The 21,273-nt window shown below is 34.0% G+C and overlaps 1 protein-coding gene across 10 annotated transcripts in view; it reads right to left on the bottom strand.

Annotated features, from left to right (window-relative positions):
• PPFIA2 (PTPRF interacting protein alpha 2) overlaps positions 1 to 21,273 on the bottom strand; it is a 335,497-nt gene that overhangs the window by 119,075 nt on the left and 195,149 nt on the right. For all 10 annotated transcript variants that reach the window (XM_040558390.1, XM_040558388.1, XM_040558404.1 and 7 more), the window contains 2 exons: positions 13,863 to 13,964; positions 4,299 to 4,463 (listed from right to left, as the gene is read on the bottom strand). In XM_040558390.1, the coding sequence (XP_040414324.1) occupies positions 4,299 to 4,463; positions 13,863 to 13,964 (267 nt within the window). The remainder of the gene's footprint in view (positions 1 to 4,298; positions 4,464 to 13,862; positions 13,965 to 21,273) is intronic.

The following is a 21,273-nucleotide window of genomic DNA, read 5'->3' as shown; positions in this document are numbered from 1 at the left end:
CTACCTTCTGCTCTCCAGGATTTATCTATCGGGTTTAACCAAACAGGACTGGCTCTCTGCTATCGGGAAGTTCATGAAAAGCCTTCATTCTATAGGGAATGAAAAGATGCTGAAGGAGCTGACAGACAGTGAAGTAACTGTTAAAGATACTCATGCTCTCTCTGAATAATACTATCATGGCCATGGTTTCTCTTTGCTGGTCTGTCTTTTGGATGAAAGCTAAAGGTAAAGCCCAGACTTCCTGTAATATCTAGAGAACAAATAAGCATTCTGAGATAAGTTCAATTCCTGGTTCTCCTTATACTTAAACAGGCCTCCCTGGAAAGATGAATCCTAAATTGATATGTTTTATTTTCCATCTTAGAGTCTGTTTTATATTTTTCATTGCATTTTATTATAGTAATGATCGTGTTTTTATAGTTGTACTGTGTGCATAGCAATCCTTGCACCATTAGTCAAGTTTTGTGACAAAGCTTGTTACAGCACGTCAAGGTGTTTTTGTGTAGGAAGTGAAGATACGACAGCAAATTTGCGTTTAGGAAGAATGTAAACACCTTCTGAGTTTTTTTGTAAGGATTTAATGAAAATATCTTACTATGCTTTTTCAAGGTTGTAATGGCTAAGTTATTAGTTTTCAATGCAATTCTGTCAGTTTTCTTTACCCTTTATCCTTAACCTACTTCCTTTTTGGGTGCATTTTCTGATGAGGCAGTTTTTGTTTCTCGTGACATCAATATATTCTGTATCTTTTTTTTTTCCCTCACTATTTATTAGTAAGGTCTGCCAACTGACCTCCCTAAGCACAGCAGCAAATCTGTGGGAGCAAAGCATAACCCACAATGCAAGAAGACAGGACACTTTAGTAAATTGGACATACATGAGTCAAAGGGGCTAGACTCGCTACATGCAAAGGTGCTGACAGACTTGATTAATTCGTTGTCATAGTGAGGCTTTTAACATCTTTGAAAGGTCATGGCAGTTAGGGAAGGTTCCCAGTGGGTGGAAAAAGAACGAATTGTGTCCATCATCACAAAAGGAAATAACTATCCTGGGAAGATCCTGGAAAACACAAACTGATCAGTGTTGTGATGTTTATGGAACAAATACTCCTAGAAGCCATATCCAGGCAAATAAAGGATGAGACAGTGGTTGGAAAGAGCCAGCATGACTTTGTAAAAGGCAAATGTCACCTGGCCAGCCTTACTACCTTGTGTGATGAGATGCCTGGCTCCATGGATAAGGGGAGAACAGTGAATGTTTTAAGACTTTTTGCAAGATCTTCCATTTACCCCTGTAGAGAAAAAGCTGAGATATGAATTGTATAAGTGAGTTATACAGTAGACGGAAAATTGGCTGGACTGAGAGGCTCAGAAACTGGTGATCAATGAAAAAATCCAACTGTCATCCAATTACTATGGATGGAAGAACCTCAAGCAACATAACAGGTTTGGGGTGGAGAAAGCAGTTTTGAAGAAAAGATTTATGTATTGTGGTGAACAGCAAGATGAACGATTATGCCCTTGTGAATAAGGCCAGAGGCACCTGGGGTTACTTCAGCAAAAGTGAAGTCAGCAGGTCGAGGGATTTGCTTATATCCCTCTACTCAGGACTCTAGAAACTGCAGCTGGAATACTGTGTCTGGTTTGGGGCTTTACAGTACAAGAAAGACACTGATGGACTGGAGTGAGTTTAGTGGAAGCCCACCAAGCTGGTCAGGGGCTGGAGTACATGGCATATGAAGAGAGGCTGGGTCATTTCAAACCTAAGAAAGGAAGGTTCATGGGAGACTTTATTGCTGTCTACAGATAGCTAACAGGAAGCTGTGAAGAAAAAGACAGCTTCTTGGAGATGCACAGTGATAGAGCAAGAGGCAAAAGGTGAAAGACTCAGCAATGGAAATTTCAACTAGATGTAGAAAAAGAAATTACAGTTAGGGTAATGAAACACTGGCACTATAATCATAAAGGTTTACTAGTCAATTTGGGTGTCTGCAGTCTTTTTCACTTCCATTATTTTTGAATAAAAATCCCACTAATTGCAACGATAAATGGTGTAATGTGGTAGCATTCTAACATCGCGTATCTGTATGATATATAAAACATCTGTGATCTATTCCTTTTAGTGAGAATTACTATAACATGAACACGTAAGTTTATACAGGATTTGTAACTGAAAATAATGTGTACTAGGTTTATAACAGGTTATTCTAATAGCATTTACTAAACTGCTTCCTTGAATAATCTTGGAATGTTTTATAATAAAATAGGATTCATTATTTCACAAGAAAAATGGTTCAAAGCACAGGTGAATAACATATAGAAAGAAGTCATTTTGGCCAATCAATTTAACAACTTCTTTTCTATTGTAACAAACCTCATGTTAATATCACTGCAGATAGCTGATTTTTCTACAATGATCATTATCGTTACCACTGGGAAGAGACCCAGTAAACACATAAAATATGTACCTGTGTCAGTCCAAAAATTTTAAATGAATACAGATTCAGACCTGTTACATTATCACAAAAAAAAAAAAAAAAAGATAGAAAGAAAAGAATTTTTAGGAATACATGCCAAAATATTACAGTTAGCTTCAGCCTAAGTCTGTATCTAATCTAATTGATACATAAAATAAACTGCATAGTAAAATAAAACCTAAACATTCACAAAAAAATATATATAAGAAGTAAATAATTGCTGAATAATCAGAATATATTTAAAATTTATTTCTTATTATTTCTCATATTTTTCCAACACGATGTCAGAAAGTACAAAGCAGGAGAACTCTTTATAGTTTTATGAATGTCTAACGTGTTGGATAAAAATCAAGGCTCAGACCATAAACCCTTTAAATCCTCAAAAGATTTTTTCTTAATAATACAGAATTTTGTAAGTCTTGATGACGGCCCAAAGCTTATTAAAACTAATTGCTAACAGCAGCTAGAAGTTTTCTTAAAAAATATAAATATAAATATATAAAAATATTCCGTTTTCTAAATTTCCTTTAAATATGCTTTCATGATACATAACTGAATAGAACATATACCTAAAGAGATATACATAAAAACAAAATAATTTTGGAGTCGGCATAAGATACTTAAATTAATTTAACTCTGAACCTGACACTTAAACCCTGAATGACTCATAACCCACAATGTTTCACTCTTTAGCTAGCAGTGAAGAATAAATGCTACTATATGACTACAGCTACTCTTTTCATAAAGCTGTTTTTTAAATAATAGTTCCTTAAATATTGCCAACTTTCTTCATATATTTCTAAATAAAAAGTTAATTTTATTACTATGAAGCCAATGAACTGGTTCTATACAACAGAACTCAACCATGCAGTCAACAGTTTCAGATGCTGTGCTGCACAAGAGGACTCTACTGCTTACTCAGCCTCCTCAGAGAAGCAACTCAGACACAGTTCTGAGCCCAGAGAAGTGAGCTAAGACAGACTCTACAAGGAACTAGGTTCCTTGCTTGTGAACAATGTTTTTCACATGCTCCCTGCATGTGCAGTTTTGAAGCATTTACTAATTCAGATGCATCATTTTCTGAGTATATTTTTTCTAGACTTGAATTAGATTTTTGTAATTCATGTAAAGAAATACGCAAGGTGATACCTCAGAATTACATGAAGTTTCATTCACACAAAAGTCTTTCCAATACAAAACACATACAGAATCCAGTGGAAAGACTGCCTTTAATAATATGAGTAGACAGTTAACATCATGAATGATTTTTAATCTTGATTCTGCAAGCCCTCCATTAGCTTTGATAATGAAGGATCTACTACTCATTTTATACTACCCTAATCTTAGAGAAAATGCTGTGCTTATGTAGTAAATGCCATAAACATCTCTGAAACTTAGGCTTTCCTTCTAAAAAGTTTTAAGAGGAAAGCTCTTTTACATACTTAGAAATGTCTCTTTCTGCCTCAGTTTGTGTTTTTAAAGTTTGAAAAGTCTACATTTTCTTATCAATTACTTACTTGAAAACATATTAGAGACAAATTCCATCATGGCATGTATATTTTATTCCTAAATAGGAAAAGTCTTTCTGGTAAGGGACAGATTTGCTTGTTTTGAAAAGTCAGTATTACTGACTACAAAAGACAGCTAAAGTGACCCAAATTGCAGTGTAGCTATTGGTCATACTTTCTTAAGGACTTCTTTGAACATGTATAAATGTTTTAAGTATAAGACATATACCAAGAAGGAAACACACAATAAGCATTATAAAGCACAGTATAGTAAGTCAAAGGGAGTATCTGACAATATTCTTTCCACACTGTACCTTTTCATCCAAAGCCTTATGGTGCTCAAACAGCGATTTCAGAGCTTTGAGGACCTCAACTTCACTGGAAACTCCTGAAGGAGACTGTGCTTGCCGTTTCACCACTGTCATCCTCAGTGACCTTTCGTGTCTTGAGACAAGGCACTCCAAATGCTCCAGTAACAGCTATTGGATTTGATATAAAAGGTTATTAATTCTTGTGCACTTAAATGCTATGGAAATTCTAACTACAAAGTGCATGGTACCAAATGGCAATTTTCTTGGCCACCTCATTATGGGAGAGACTGTTGGAATTATTGACCAACACTTTATGATTCAAAATCAGATGAAATCAGATCAGTAGAAAAATAGAAAATCAACTCATAATTTCATTTAATAATTTCATTTAAAACTCTTTGAAAAGAAAACACAACAAATCACTCAAATCACTATTTAACTAAGTACACATTTACATTATTTGTCATTGTAACTGATAAGCATTAGCTATCAAATAACAATCAAAACCAGTCTAAAACATCATGCAAAAATATAAAAGCAGTTTATAATTATTTCACCTTAACTGTAATATCTTTAAATTTTATTGGAAGTTACTTAACCAAGTATGTAAAAGCAAAATGTATATTTCATTAAATTTTTCAGATTATTTACTCTAACATGTCTTTATCGTCGCTAACGTGTTTTAAAATGTTCATTGTGTCTGTTGTATTACAAACATGAGGGAAGACAAAAAGGTTCGTGAACAGGGTATTTCAGGCTATTGTAAATAACCTGCAGAATAACCTGTAAATGACATATTGTAAAAACATATGATAATCGTTTTTCATTATTACTCTAAGTATCTTAAAAGAAATACTAAAATGACATCTTGGTGTACAGAAAATTCACCATTTACCTAGGCTTTCGTATCTCTAACACTACTGTTCTTACTATCTGAACATAGAAGATAATTGCTTAGCTGTAAGGCTGTAACAGGGTAGCTAAATTCATGAATCACAACACTTGATAAATGTATTGCAGTTACAACATACAATTATACCTAAACCATTGAACTGGAATTTTTAAAGTTACGTAGATAATTGTTTATTATTGCTCCTTTGATGCTATTCTTAATATAGCTACTATTAGAAAAGAGTTATATTTATCTGTCATCTATAGCTATTCTCAGACACATAATGACCTTTATTGTTACATGAACTAATAGACACAAAAGAGTATAAACAGAGTATAATCACATTAGAATAGTTATATACAGCTATCAAACCGGGAACAATTCAGGTTTGATGTTATCTTTACTTCAAGCATGATTCCTGTATGTGGATTTGCACCTGCTTATAATTTTACAATAATTGCATTATCCACAAAAAATAGTGAATACATATATGAATAATATTAATACACAAAGAATTGTAATGGCTCCATGAAATTCAAGAAAGATGGGTATTTTTCACCATTACTGAATTCAAGTGGTGGCCCATGTTTATCAAAAGCAAATGAGTAAAAAGATGGATGAGCATTGTCATTTGACGTCTACAGGCCCAACAACGATTTAGTCAGATTTTTAATAACTTGAAGCAGTCCAAAGTAACAGGCAGATCTGAAGAGGCCCCTTCATCACAGAGGCTTCTTGAACTTGATATGGAGATGTAGTATGGTTGTAACTTAGGTTAGATCAGGACTGTTTCCAAACACGGAGTCTTTCTGTTCATAACAGAAATTAAATGCACAGTTAACTGCTATCATAACAGAATTTTTGAATACGGTCTAAATTCCTTATCTTTTTTTTTTTTTTTTTCCCAGGCCACTTAGTTATCTAGGAGATAACTGAAGAAAAGAAAGTCAATAGTTATCTTGGAGATAACAAAGGGAAAGAAAGTCAGTAGTTGATTACTAATTCTACAGCCTACTTTCTGTCCCACATCTCCAAAGAAAGATTTCTGGGGAAACTGGAAAAAAAGAAAAAGAAAAATACTGGACCACAGTTAACCTTTCAGCACAGCCATACCTTCAGTAAGTCTGCAGTTGTCCGCAGCTTAAACTGACACCCATTAAAACAATGCAGAATTCCATACTCTTGCTAACTAATTTTTGACCTATCACTGAGCAAATTTATCATATTTGATGCCCTACTAACCTAAACAAGTCATCCTGGACAGATGATCAGAAGGGAGAATTCTTAAAGCCTGTATTCAAGTCTTCTTTAGAAGGAAAAATGAGAAAATCTGGTATAAGAGGGAAGAAAATTGATGGCAACCCAGAATTCTTGACATGGAAAAAAAAATAATTACAGAAGGAATTATGCATAAACTATAGAACAGAGAAAAATAAGGAACATGGGAAAAAGGAGTGATAAGGAAAAAGTAGTGTACATCCAGCATCCCATTTTGAGCTGGGATAAACAGACGATCTTGACAGGGAACCTGAAGTCAGCATGGACAGAAGAAAGGTGGGAACCTTCTTAAGAGAAGGAAGAATGGAGACTGATGAAAGTGATGGTGACTAAGAAAATTAAGGTAAATAAGATTTCCACGTATTAAGAAGAGAGTGGAATGGTCTGGGGGTACAGGGACCTCAGAATTTCTTATGGGGTGAATGTGGAGGATTTTACTGTGTGGGATGAACAGCACAGCACCATAGCCCTTTGTACAGCAGCAGATAAAATATTTAACTTTAGGCTAAGTTACTATCATGTTAAAAACTTGTAATACATAAAATTAAATCAAACCAAAGCCATCCATTTAATATACACAAAACTTATTTTTGTCCTTAACTGAGAATTATCATTTTAGAGGTGACAAATCCAAATATAAATGTCTACACATATTTCATAGTTGTTAAATAAAACTTCAAGTGCAAAATATTGTGTTGCCTTTTTTACCTTAATATAGAAAGATGAGATGATGTCACAGGTAAGTGTCAAAGCACTCATGCCGGATTACTAAACTACTTGTGAACATTTCATGCTTTTTCTTACTGTTCTTATTCACTCTGGCCACTCAGCTAGTAGTGGTTCATTTTTCTGGAAACCACCTCTGCAGTATTTTCCTTGCTGTCAGCCCTCAGAGTGCTCAAGAAGACATGCTGACACAGCTTTCTGGCTGATAGCAATTTATTATTTTTGCTTTTCACCAAAAGTCAAGTCTATTTCTCCACAAAATCTGTGAGCACTGCTTACAGCAAATCCACTTTAGTTGACCAGAGAGTATGACTAACCTCCCTGTGCTGCATTACTCCAAGCCATGCTGAAAAGGAAGAAAAACTAACCCAAGAGTTAGAACATCCGACTGAGCATCTGACAGCAAATCCTTGCTTCCTCCTCTGCTGAAATAATACTGCTATTTTATCCATTTTTTGCTTCAACTACATGTACATAAAATGTGTATATATATATATTTAAAAAAGATCTTCCCTACTTTCCTGGGGATGGCACATGTAACTACAGTTACAGAACTACGAAATGTAACTACGTTGATGGGGAAAGGGACATATAGAAACACAAAACTGACATTGAAGAAAATAGTGTGTCCGAGCAATATTTAAGTTAAGTGACTGAAGGAAATCAAAGTATCTGGCTGGAGGGGAGATGGGTAGGGATGGGAGGGCAGGGGGTGTGTTGAAGACTTTCTCTGTTATATACCTCAATAATTACCTTCCCATATATTTGTGAAGAGCAAAACAAGATTTCACATCAAAATACTAATGTAAAAATATTGGTAATTAATTTAAATTACAAATAAATTGTTAGATACAGCTTTAGGTATTGTTGTATTTTGTATGTTGCAATTACACACTGGCATTAACAAAGATCATGAGCTGCTGAGCATTTTCTGCTCCCTCACACTGTGTCAAGCTGCTACAATTGTCAGGCACTCACAGGGAGAGGCAGTTTGAAGAGAGAAGATGAAGATCAACAGCAGCAAGCGGGACAGAATCACCCATGCATAATATCCAGTCAATGCTATGCTTTTCTTGCTGGAAAGCATAAGCTTGACAGTAAATTATGAAACAATCTGACAACTGCTTTTCTTATGCTGGGCAAATTTTAGGATCCTCAAGATGACGTTCTGATACTTTTACCTTAGCTAAATGTAGTGGAGGTTTCTAGAGCTCTGGACTCTTCCTGAGCACAAAGAATGTTTAAAAATCATCATATAAAGACTGAAGAATGCTCTAGTGCATACTTTCTGAAGGAATGAAGCATATTTAAAATGATAATTAGAACTAAATAAGAATAGAGATAACTACTAGAATAAAGTTTGCTGTATTTCTCAGATGACTTATAAAGCATTGTAAAATGGAAATGCATAATTAAATTTAAATACAAGCTACATATGCATAGGTTTTCACCTGCCTATATTATTTATTTTTTTGCAAAAAATAAAGTTAAATATAAAATAAAATAAAATAAAATAGGAGAAGGTGATGGAGAGAAAAGAAGAGGCATAAGTAATGGAAGATAGGCAAAATAATAATATAGAAGAAAAGAGATTTACTACACTGAGACACACTTGGTTTAAGGGATTCCTTACAGGAATGGGGCAATGCGCTATGAGCCCAATGCTCTTTCGAGGTCTAGTTTCTCATCAGTACAGGCAAAACTGAATTTCCTTTCAGTCTGTATTTAGAGTGCTCATTGTTTGGTGACACTCCAACTCTTGTGCAAGCAAAGAAAAGTAAAAAAAGCAGATATGGGGTTGCAGATTACCTTTAAAACCAGCTGTTAAAGCCAGTCATTTTCCTCAGCATTGTTTAATAGTGCTTGAAACCAATTTGCTCCCATGGTTAGCTGGGGCAATATCAAAGAGCTTTACTGGTAAATTGCTGGTGAAAAATTTTTCTTTGAAAAAACAAAGTTGCAGCCTAGCTGCAGTTTATGGCCTACGTTTGTATTTCTGTAAATAAGATACTGGAAACCTGAAACCTAATGGAAATGCACATGTGTGAAATAAAAGAATGAAAGAAAATGTAATAATCAGGATAATGATACAAAATATCGAAATGAAGAAAGGTACTTTCATGAGAATAAGGAATGGCAATATAATGACTATTTGTTTGAATAGTTGCTACTACTTGTTATTATGCAGTGTCTGGAAATACAGGTGTTGAATTACTATCTATTAAGTAACGATTGTCACCCTGTTTTCTGTGACACAAGCTCTTATTTTGGAAGAAGAAATGTAGGGGCACAGAAGAGAGATCATAATATTGACGAAAAAATAATTACTTTTACCATCATTTACATTAGGGAAATAATGATTTTGCCTTTACAGAATCTTAGGAAACAATTATACTTATTTTCATGCTTTCAGACTGTAGGAACTTGCATTATCTTGTTTAAAAAAGACAGCGCCTGTTTTAGTATCGGCAATTATTAAACTAATGTAAGTAAAAGGATCTCTAAGAAAATTGATTAAATAAAGGATTTAAACCCTTCATTTAAAGTATATTCTTAGAGTTTTACAACACAACACAAGGACAATTTAATCATATAATGGAGGGCAAAATTCTGATCTATGGCTATAATGAGATGGCAATGCCTAACTGAAGATGTTCCAGAAATCATTAATTAAGGAACTGAGACAATAAAGTTGAATCTAAACCAGTGATGTTTACTTCAAGTGCTTCATCTCCTGAGGTATTGAGTAAAAGAAAGATAACAACAATACCTTTGTTAGTATTTCATTCATGAGCATAGGTTTCTTTTTTCTTGTTTCTAAAAAGACTTGAAATACAATATTTCTGAATAGTTTGAGTAACATTTTATACTATATACAAAAATTATACATTTGTGTTTTTTTAAGATAAAAATCAGATTAATCCATACCAGTATGTTAATAGATTTTTGTTTCAGGTGCACAACCAAAACCGAATTTTCCTCATAACCATGTTCTGATTTAAAAAGTTAATCCTACAAACATTTTCTACCTTTGAAGAATACAGACTGATACAAAAATAAATTTCAACTTTAATTTAAATTTAGCATAGCCAAATTAGTCTTATTTTATAAGCCTGTGCCAAAGCACAAAGACATCAGTCTTATGTGGTTGCTAGCTAGACAATATCAATAGAAATAACTGTAACAGTTTCTATTAAGATATTTTTGTATATGTTTTCAAAATTACATGCAATGCTTTTAGAGAGAAACTGTTTGTCTTCCTGTCAGCAATATGACACCAATCAATACATACACATATGCTCTTGCATTTTTTATTTTGCCTTATGTACTGACAGATTAAGTTGTCAGCTAAGTTGTTGACAAGAAAATATTTCTACCGTAATATGTGAGAAGTTAATTATTTTAGGCAGTAAAAATACATATTTAAAAGCAAAAGATCACTAGGGAGCTTTGTTTAAGAATATTGTTCAAAGGATTGAGTAGGAACTCAACTAAAGACTGGGGTAAGATTTAAACTATGGTCTTTTGGCTGAGACCTAGAATTTATGGGTCCCAAAGAATGTTATGCCAGCGTGTTCTCTCTCTAATGCATTTCACTGTCAAGGTCTGACACTGCAGCTTGTCATAAAATGGCAAATCAGGTCTTGAAGCTTTTTTTTGTGGAGACTGGCAAAAACTGTATGAGGCTGCTACCATGAAATAAAGAAACACATGGATGTGGGTCTAGAATAAAGTAAAAAAAAAAAAACAAAAACAAAACCAAAAAAAGCTATTAGCAAAGCTTAAATGGAAGTGTAAAAGGGAACTAGAAGGCAAGAAGTGGCTGGGACTGTGTACTCAGAACCTGACAGACTTGCCACTTTAATTTCTTCTTGCTGATCTCCCATAGGTGCTTCAAACAGTGTCTTTACACTGATACTACAGGGAGGTAAAAGGTTGGATTAAAAAGTTTCAAAAAAAAAGAACGTGAGCATCTAGAACTGAGCTTCTTTATTTAAGAATAAAGAAAGTGATACCTGGGAAAAAAGTGGTTGTACTGGGTAGTGCTGCTATGTGTCCTTGGGGGCAGGTAAACCTTACTAGCATAGCTGTGCTAAAGCTGGGTTAGATGTGAACAGTAGTGGGGTGGATAGAAAGAAGCATTAGCTGGACTCACTTTAGCTATTAGAAAAGACATTTTTTCATTCCAAAAGTCTTCTAAATATTATTACTTTAATAAGAATCTTTATTTTAAGAACAGGAAAAAATGGAACAGCTTTTTCTGACAGACTATTATTGCTGTTTTGCATTAATAACAGCATAAATCTCAGCTTATAAAAGTGCTTCATTATGGACAATGATTTGTCAATGAATGTTGGAAATCTCATCACTAGTATGTCATTGAGATGATTGTATTCTGAAGACTTTAGGCTTTCTGCCTAAAATGCTGGTCTTTTCCTATAAACAAAGTGTATGGGAGCCTATAGAAAACAGCATGACTATTACAGCAGACTCTGGCGACTAACTTAGTATATGGCAGCTGAGAGCCTGGCAAGAATATATACACATGACACAATAGGGTCATATTTTGTTAATGAAAATGTTGGAGGACAGGCTAAGGCATCATCTCTGACTTTTTTCTCTTTCCTTCTGCATTAATACTTTATCTTCCCCTCTTGTTTACAAAATGCATTTAAATGCATTTTCTGCATTTCCTATATATTTTTGTATACTAAATCTTTTCACCTCCAATGCCTAGATTTGTCCTCATTCTCAAGAAAAAACAGTAGAGTTTATTAATTTAAACTGTAAGGACTTCTGGCAAGATCATCACACTGTGTAACTCTCATTAATTAGTATTAAGTTCTCACAGAAAATCTCTTACCTTGTACTTTACATAGAATAAGAAGCGTAAGATAGGACAATGTATAAGTTTCTTGGTTTGCAAAGGGAGTGCTATGACAGAGCACAGTCTGACTTGTAGCTGACTCGGTTTCGTTTTCTCTCACAGTTGTTTGGTATGTGACTCTTTGACCACTGGGCTTTCTTTTTTTTTTTTTTTTTTTTTTTTTTTTTTTTTCTCTACTCTGAGCTGCTTATTATATCTGACACACAATAGGTATTGGTACACTGCATTTTTAATATACCATACTTGGAGTTCAATTGGCTTTGTAGAGAAATGGAAAAGGCTTTGTGCTAGGCAGTTTTGTTTACATTCTTATGAAGAACATATGGCATCTGAGAAGATGACATTGCAAATTTGGTTATTTTTCTAGTTAGTGCTAGAAATTAACACAAATTATTGTTTATTCTATATAAATGGTTTTATAAATTGACTTTCCTAGTTTTCTTCCAAACACTAAAAACAGGTGATACATGTAGCAGTTAATGATAATTTAAGCAGCTTTAGAAATACTTCAGATTTGTAGTTGAGATGGCTTGCTAAACCTAAAGAATGCACTACAATTCCTATGTTTTTCTCTATTCATTGATTCTGTTTTTTGTGGGAGCTATTTTGGACTGTTAGATTGTATAAAAACCATGGGAGAAAAAGTAGGCTTTATCTATGTTTCCCATCACATTATCCAATCACACCACATCTAAGACTTTTGCACTTAAAAGTGATCATCTCCTCTTGCTCCTCTGAGCTGGTAGATGAAGCAGCTTTGCCTCTTTGTAGAAATCTGTATCACCTGTCCACCTTTGGATTTCTGAAGTCTATAGCACTATGGTGCTACATCTGGGCAGTAAAAAGCAGTGAGAAAGACCCCCTCTCAGTTCTTTTGTCAAGCACTGTGTTAGTTATCCTTCAGAATGCAAATCAGCTAACCAAGGAAATATGTTATCTGCAATGCCAAAGTGCTATTAGTTTAGTGAGAGGATAAAAGCAGGAACAGTTACCCAGATCAATGAAGAATGGAATATGCATGTGAGAAAACATCTTTGGTGTTCAACCTCTGAGATCTATTCCATATGCCTATTTCCAACATGACTCCTGCCTGATCTGGCCATCTCTTTTCTCAAGCCATTTTACACACTTTTACATTTGTACCATCTTGTAGACACCAGGAGGCATTATCATGGATTCTTGATTACAGACAGAATAACAGCTTTTGATTGAAGTAGAATATAGCAAATTTAAGGGTGAAATCTTGTCCTCTCTCAGCTGTATGGAAAATGACATTTACTTCAAGGATCACAATGGCTGCATGTAGGCTAAACAGCATTTCTCACTGTGATACACATGGCAGCCTTCACCTCATCCTTATTCAGATCAAATCCAAGGCACAAGGGAAAGCTGGGTCTGCCATACCTCTGTATTTTGCCTTGATAAGAGATGAGGGTGCATGCAGGCTACTTTTGCAGGGCCAGTGGCTTGGAAAGCTTTGTGAGTCCCTTGTTCCAGAAAACATTAAAACTGAATGTACTTACCTCATTATACACAAAATCTGTTTGTTGTTTAGTCTGTTATTAGTATATCTTCCTAAAACACAGTCATTTCCTGCAGAACTGTAGTATTGTAGACATATACTAGATTCTGATAAATCTCGTACTAATTGAAAGACATTTGAAAGGCAGGCAAGGAATTTTATCTTCTTTTTTACACAAATGATGATCTAAGTTTATATATAAGTATATTCCTCCTGCTTTACGCATACATGATATCAAGAAAAAGTCTGCTGTATACTTACTCTTGTGTTGTTTCTTTCAGCTTTCAGTTCTGAAATCTCCTCCTCCTTTTCAAGCAGCTGTTCCCTACATGTGTTTAATTCTTTTGTCAGTGCAGCAAATTCCTATGAAATAAAATCAAATATGAAGTTAAGTTTAAACACCGAAATCATTAAATATATACGCTTTCTAGAGTTTTAGGAGTTATATAATATTTACAAATCATCAATACAAACTAAAATAGCATATATAAACATCAACACATCAAAAGCTTTTAAAATTATGCATTTTTCATTGCAAGACTAATAAATCTAATAAAAAGCACCTATGCAAAATAGTAGTATAAGTTTAGAAATAAAAGAAGGTCTGAGATGATGACAACATCCCCCATACATAACATACCAGAACTACAGCACAAGGAAAACAAAATTGGCCTATTTCATAACAAGAGAGACACCACATAATGAGGTTCAACTCTATGTATCCACATATGTATCTGTGAAATATTCCTGTTTAAAGGTCTTGATTTTACTATTGCTGTTACTCTTCAAATATATACTTAAATTTTACCTATACAAATGGCAGTCAGAGATTTGCCATTAATTTCAATTAGGAAAAGGTTTCAATCTGTCTACTTTTGACAAGCCCAATATACTAGATGGTAGTGGCTGATTTACCCATTACACCAAAAACATTCTACATCTCATGGAAGCAGTGAAACAAAGAATGAAAAGCCTTTGTAATATGGCCAGAAAAAATCATGTACCAGAAAAAAATAGGTCTCTTGATGAACAGCACTGCTGCTTAACAAAAGTATAAACATATTTTTAAATATTAAGTTAATTAATTGATTTTGACAAAAATACTTAGTAGCCCTTAAAAGCAGCCATAAACAGCCAGGATTAAACTGCAGTCATTCCTAACTTCCTGAAAAGAAAGCAGTTTAAGAAAAAAAACATGTCCAGGGGGTTTATCTCATCAACCAGTAGGATAAAGCTGAGACTAAATCTATTTAAGACAAAAACTGGCAATGATCTCTAAAGAACTTGGTCTGCTCTCTCCCTTCAAGTTGTGGAAAGCAGCTTTTATCCAAACTAAAGGGTTTTTCAACAGTTTGGTAGGTTTTCTTAGGCTTATTCTGTTTTAAACTAATTTATAAATAGTTAATGATATATACTATTATTGATAATATAAGATTGATATTGTGAATAATATATTGATATATTATCAATATATAACTATTTTTTCCTTTTTTCAGCAGCTGAACTTTAATTTACTTTAGGCCTCCAGGCAGATTGCATGGCAGTAAGGAAAGTGTTGTTCTGATATTTTCAATAGATTTTGTCTAACAGATCAGCTATTGATCACATGAACCATGTAATGATGTCTTGTGCCATACCTCCTAATCCGTATTTTGATCTTACTTCCTAGTGGTCAAAAACTTTATAAGCTAGGCAGTATACAATATGTGATGTAAGAGTCCTTAAGTTAGCTTTGTAAATTGGATTTAAAACTGTTTTCAGTTTTCAAAAGCATTGTTTAAACTTTTGCCTTTAGATCTTACTTTAGCAGTGTCCCACTGTCTAGTTTTGCTTAAACTCTTGTATTTAAGGTTGTTAATTAATGTCACATACCAAATGAAATATCATATTTAATAGTCACTCAACAATTTAAGGTCAGATTTAATTGGAATTTTGAAGCAGGAAAGCACATATTCTTTCTTTATATTCTTTTAACATAAACTTTATAGTGTTTATGGTAGGTAAATCTATGTTGCTAGTACTGCTAATATAAGCAGTATGACAACATTTTTATCTACTATTTTTCATTTCTTTGTTTTGTTTTAGTTGAAATTTAGATAGACGCTTGATATATATTTAGATATACGCTTGAGTATCTGGATGGGTAAGAGGTGCTGAAAAGGATAGAAAGTATCATTTGGTGACTTATGATTCCAGTTACTAACTGCCATAAGGCAAAGCAGTCTGCTAATGTTCTTTTGTTGTTTTGCTTCAAAAGAGAGAAAGATATGAGTTTATAAAATTGCACATTCTTTGCTCTGCCAGGCCAAGCCTGCTACCGTCAGTATGATCTCTCATGCTTTGGTAAATATAATCTGAAATAATTAGACATTTGAATTTCTACTACTTTGTTGAACATCATAGATAGTATTTGTGAATTTTTCTTTTGACATCAGCATAAGCTTTCCCTTGTTTAAAAAAAAAACATTAGTCAAAATTCTGCTCCCAGAGTCCCATACTTAACAGTGTCCTCTCAGTCTCCAAATATTTTCAGCTTATAACCCTAGTGGTTATTAAGTGCCAGTTTGGCTGGGCTACATGTATCTAGTATCTTAGACCTCTTTACTTAGTCACAGACACAGCTCCTTCAAACATTTTAATTATTCAGTTGCTGTCATCCTCTGAAATTCCTCTGTTGATGTAGTTGCAGTACCAGTATTTACAAGAACGAGTCACTTCGTCATACCTCTGGAGCTCAAGTGGCCATATCTCTTCATCTGAGATACAAGTGACTGTTAACAAGTCAAGAGCTTTGACTTCTCTGAATTGAATGATGATAGAAAGAGCATTATTCTTCTTGTTTGTATTGTAAGTCTTTTGCAGGGAAAGTCTCAAAGTAAAATTGAGTTTGCCCTAGAGCTTCTTTTTCTGTCACGTCTGCTTTGACAAATTAACAGCTATGATAAGAGCTCATAAAAACTTGCTTTTCAATTCATGCTTCCAATATTACAAGTGAAACTCATTTTAAGTATGTCCTTTCACTCCAAGGTATCCCTGAGATATGACACTGTAATGTTCCAGAGAAGATGTTTCTCCCACAGGTTAGATGGAAAGCAAAACATATTTTTGTTTTATCTTGTTATGTAATAAATAACATGCAATGATAAAAACCTCTGCTCTTGCAATTCCCCCTGTATATACAGAGATCAGGGGAATACTGTCATCTGGAATTATTGTTTGCAGCAGAAATCTTGCATGGTCAGTCATACTTTGTGAGCCCTGAAGGTAGTATCTGTTGCATAACTAATAGGACTTGACAGGCACAACCGCACTCTTAAAGCTTATGTACAAGTTGTTTGGATATAAAGCTAATTAAGAAATAAAAGAGAATCAAAACCATGAAAATTACTCAGTTGATTTCATTGTTCTTATACTACAAAATGATATCAGGACACTTTTTTTTTCAGGATAAACAACAGTAAAAATGTATTTGCCATCTGAATAAATATAATCTTGGGACCTATTTGGCCTGTTGTTTCCCTTTTTGTCTCTCTACTTGGGCTGTAACACTCAGTCTGTCTGAGAAATAGCTGACTCAAAATGACAGTTCTTCACTTATCCCATGTGTATCTTTGAAGAGACAGCAGAAGCCTTGAAAACAAATGCAACAGGAATTTGTGACCACTGAAAGGACCATTTGGCATTACAATCCAAGAGTCAAGGACTTCCCCTGGTGAAGCAGCTGAGACACACCCAGAGCTCAAGGGTGCCCAGGAGAGTGGGAGGCCATTGGGACAGCCAGGCTGTCAGCGCTGCCAGATGTGCTGGCAGCAGGACTGTGCAGAGGAGGCATACCACAGCTTCCTTATCATCAAATCTCTACCACTAGGGACTAGCTTAACAAATGCTGCTTTCTTCGCTTATTGTTCCCAGGAAAGCTCTGCAAGGTTCATTTTGCATGACCTATACAACTAGCCTCCAAGGTAAGGGCATGTCATAGAAACGAGACCCTAGAGCTGCAACACTTGACTGGTCAGCCTGTAAGTATAGTATAGTATGGAGTGAGTTGAACCCAAATGAAGAATGCAAACAGCCTCTCATCATACACACACCCACATCCTTAATGAAAGAATGGAGAAATTTAGACAAAATTTGTAAGACAAAGAAAAAAAAAAATCAATTTCGGAGTCATTGGGGAGATTCAGCTTAAAAACTCCTCCTCTGGAACTTCCATTTTTGAAGCATGGTTCATTTCAGGAATGAAAGAATAAACTAATCTCTGCATGGATAAATAATGGTTAGGGTTTACCATTTTTATTTTATATTTAACACTATCTACATAGACAGATTTGCCTTCCCACAAATTTAGATGTAAGTCATTTAACATGAGAAATGACTATCTACTACAATTCCCTGGGAGCTTTAACCTTTCATTTGTTACATTTTCATCCAATTCAATTTTCTAAAATTGTACCTTCTTTCTTTTCTTATTCTTTCATTGGAAATATTGCTAAAAATACTTCATGCTTTTTAACCAAGGATTTATTTTAGCAATTTTGCCACTACCAACACAGAAATTTTGACCTTGTTGACAGCTATTAGCAAGACAAAACACTTTGAAGTTCTGGATGAAAGTCTCCTTTTTTCTTACTACAGAAAAGCCATAATAATAGTCCTTCATTCCAGATTAGGTTGAATACAAGATTTCAGTATTTAGGTTTAGTGTCACAAGTTTAGTGTCAATCTTCTGAAACGTTTAACATTACATTTACAGTCAAAATAAGGGGTTTAGATTAGAAAACTCAAACTCTAAACCCTGAAATACTGTGCCTTGAAACGCTGTATTATTACAATATCCAGGTAAAAACATGAAATATATTTTGGATCTCAGGATGAAAATTTTGGTCTCTTCATGCATAAAAACAAAATAATGCTTTCAAAGTTTTAGAGTAGTCTGAATTAGTCTTGCAAATATTATCCAGTTGGCTTGTACTATGATGCTGTTTGCACAGAGATTTTTCTGTACTTCTCCAAAAATAAATATAAGGAGGTTGATTCAGTTTCCCTTTTCCGCATTTTATGTGGTGCATATTTCTTTCTTTCTTTTTTTTTTTTTTTGATTTGTTTGATTTTTGTTTTTACCCCTTTAAGAAAATTGGCCACTAGTACTAAATTAAATACTAAATAATATGATGTAGATGTGGCCACATCATATTGAATGAGTGAATCTCTAATTCGAACTGAGAGTTACTTTGTTTAACTTGTGCCAAGGTTTCAGATAGGGAAGGTGTGATCTTATTGGCTCTTACTTATCCACTAAATATGTTTCAAACTATCCAGGCATTACCGATGCTCTTTTGGCTTATTTAGTGGACTGCATGATATCGAGCTTGTGGAAACTATGATTAAATGTGACAATGTGAGAGTTCATTAATTCACAGAGAAAAATGAAGAGGAGGAGATTTCTCTTACATAAGAGAGAAAACCAACTCAGTAACACAGTGGACTTGTGACCCCACACATTTTCTTTTCTTTTTTCTTTTTTTTTTTCCTTTTTTTTTTTCCCTTTTCAGAACTCTGGGCAGTGATTGAAATTATGAAGTATGCTGACACTTACACACACATAAGTACACAGTCAATGCTCCTTGGAAGAAAGAAAAAAAAACACAAAAACCACTTTTTAGAGGCTTGGAGCCAATGTCATCTACAAGAATAAATAATATCAACTCCTTTATTGAACAGAAAATGGGACAAGTGAAGAGCTGCTATATAGCTCTCCATCATGACAAAATTCATCCTTTAAATGCTCTATTGAAGTTATATTGTATTTTGAACTAAGGCTTGCTAATAGTTTTTTTTTTTATTCAACTGTTCCTTTCTGCATAGAAGAACTCAGACTAGTGCAGACTGTCTGTGGATGGCCTACTACCGTGAACGGAGTAGTTACTTTTAAGACTCTGGTCCCAAATTAAAACAGAAGTAATTGGATTTTCTGAACAACAACAAAAAATCCTCCAAATTCTCTTTTGATGCCTAAAAAAATAAATACATATTTTGCTTCTAGAAAACACCAGAAAGAATAATAAGGGAGAACTAAGGATTTTACCAAATTAAATATATATCTCATTAAGGCCCTTTAACATATTAAATGATTTCAGTTATTTATATATACAACATGTTATATATATATATATTCAGTTAGTTATATTTAGGTTTAGCTTTGTAGCTAACCTGACATAACCTGACTTTTTTTTTTATAAATATCTAATTTCAACAGCTGTATCATATTACTTGCATGACTTTTAGAAGCACAAGTGGCCCCATAATATTCAAAATTATATTTTAAAAGTCATCCAAAAAGAAATGTTAATTGTTACCTGTAAAAATATTAGTCAAAATGCCAGTATTTCTAGATATAGTTATAGATAAAAGGAAGAATATACCACTGTCAGGACTTGTGGTGTATTCTGCCTAATTTTCCTGTTGTAGAAAGGTGCATTTCTACAGATTTACGAAACGAAAGTGAATCTCCCCAGCAGCATGAGCATTATGGCTATGCCTCAATTTATTGCAATGATTTTCTTACTCAGGATTACTTCAGGAATAAATATGACATTGTACATAGGAGACACGAGCACAAATCTGCCATTACAGAATACACTTGAAACTAGGTCAATAATAATATGAAGGTAATTCATGTTTTTAGAATCACTTTTAAAATTAGTACAGCCACAAGTAATGACCCAAGTCTAACGTTCTCATCAGGACCAAAAAGCTGAACACAAGCCTGTGTTCCATTATTTCCCAATTAGAATTAGCCTGCAAATTTCTAATTTAGAAACCTGATTTTCATTCAATGCCAGGTAAAAAGTGTTCTGTTGATACTCTTATTTTTTTGTCAGTCAATTGCTCTTTATTGGAAACCTGCTGAGTGAGGTATGCAATCTGTTGTTTTAATAATTTTTCCCACTCCCTCTATTTTTAAATAATTTAGAATTGGTGTTCTGCATTATCTGTATATATCGATCACTAAAATATATATTGATGCTTCCTGAAGAATACCAATAGGTAGTGCTCTATTAAAACAAAGCTAGGTTACACAGTTACAGTAATAGTAGAACAGAGGACTAGGAAAAAAGGGCATGATATAATCAACAACAGATTTTTAATTTGTTACAACAAGTTTTCTTTGTTCTGCAAGAATTGTTAATTATGACAGTAGATATGAGTTCACAAGTCATATCAAACACAAGGCAGTAGATGATGATAATTCAACATTTCTTATTTATTATTCTTAGTATCAAGCTATAAAGCTTGAGGCTTCAAAGAACTTGACAGTCTCCATCCATAAGAATTAAATGTTAAAATTTATAAAAATATAATGTGCTTTTAAATACTTTTTTAGTTGTTATGATGTAGCAAATCTAATTATACCAAACTAGAGTCGTTCTTTCCTATTTATGAACAATAACAAAATTAAAGTCTTCTTTCTTTTCCTCTAAAGCAACCAAATGGAAAATTTAAAAGTCTCTTATTTTGTAGTTTATGTTAACCCAATTGGTTCAATTTAGAATAGGTACCACAGCGAAGAACAGCATACTCTGTTCCTCTGAAAACAGCAACAACTGTGTTTTAAGATCTTTGCTTCTTACAAATACTGAGGAATTTTTTTTTTTTTGGTCTACAACCAAAA

Source organism: Cygnus olor, chromosome 1 (genome assembly GCF_009769625.2).
Source record: "Cygnus olor isolate bCygOlo1 chromosome 1, bCygOlo1.pri.v2, whole genome shotgun sequence".
NCBI classification, from domain to species: domain Eukaryota; kingdom Metazoa; phylum Chordata; class Aves; order Anseriformes; family Anatidae; genus Cygnus; species Cygnus olor.
The sequence above is the reverse complement of the archived record's forward strand: the minus strand, read 5'-3'. Positions and strand labels throughout refer to the sequence as shown.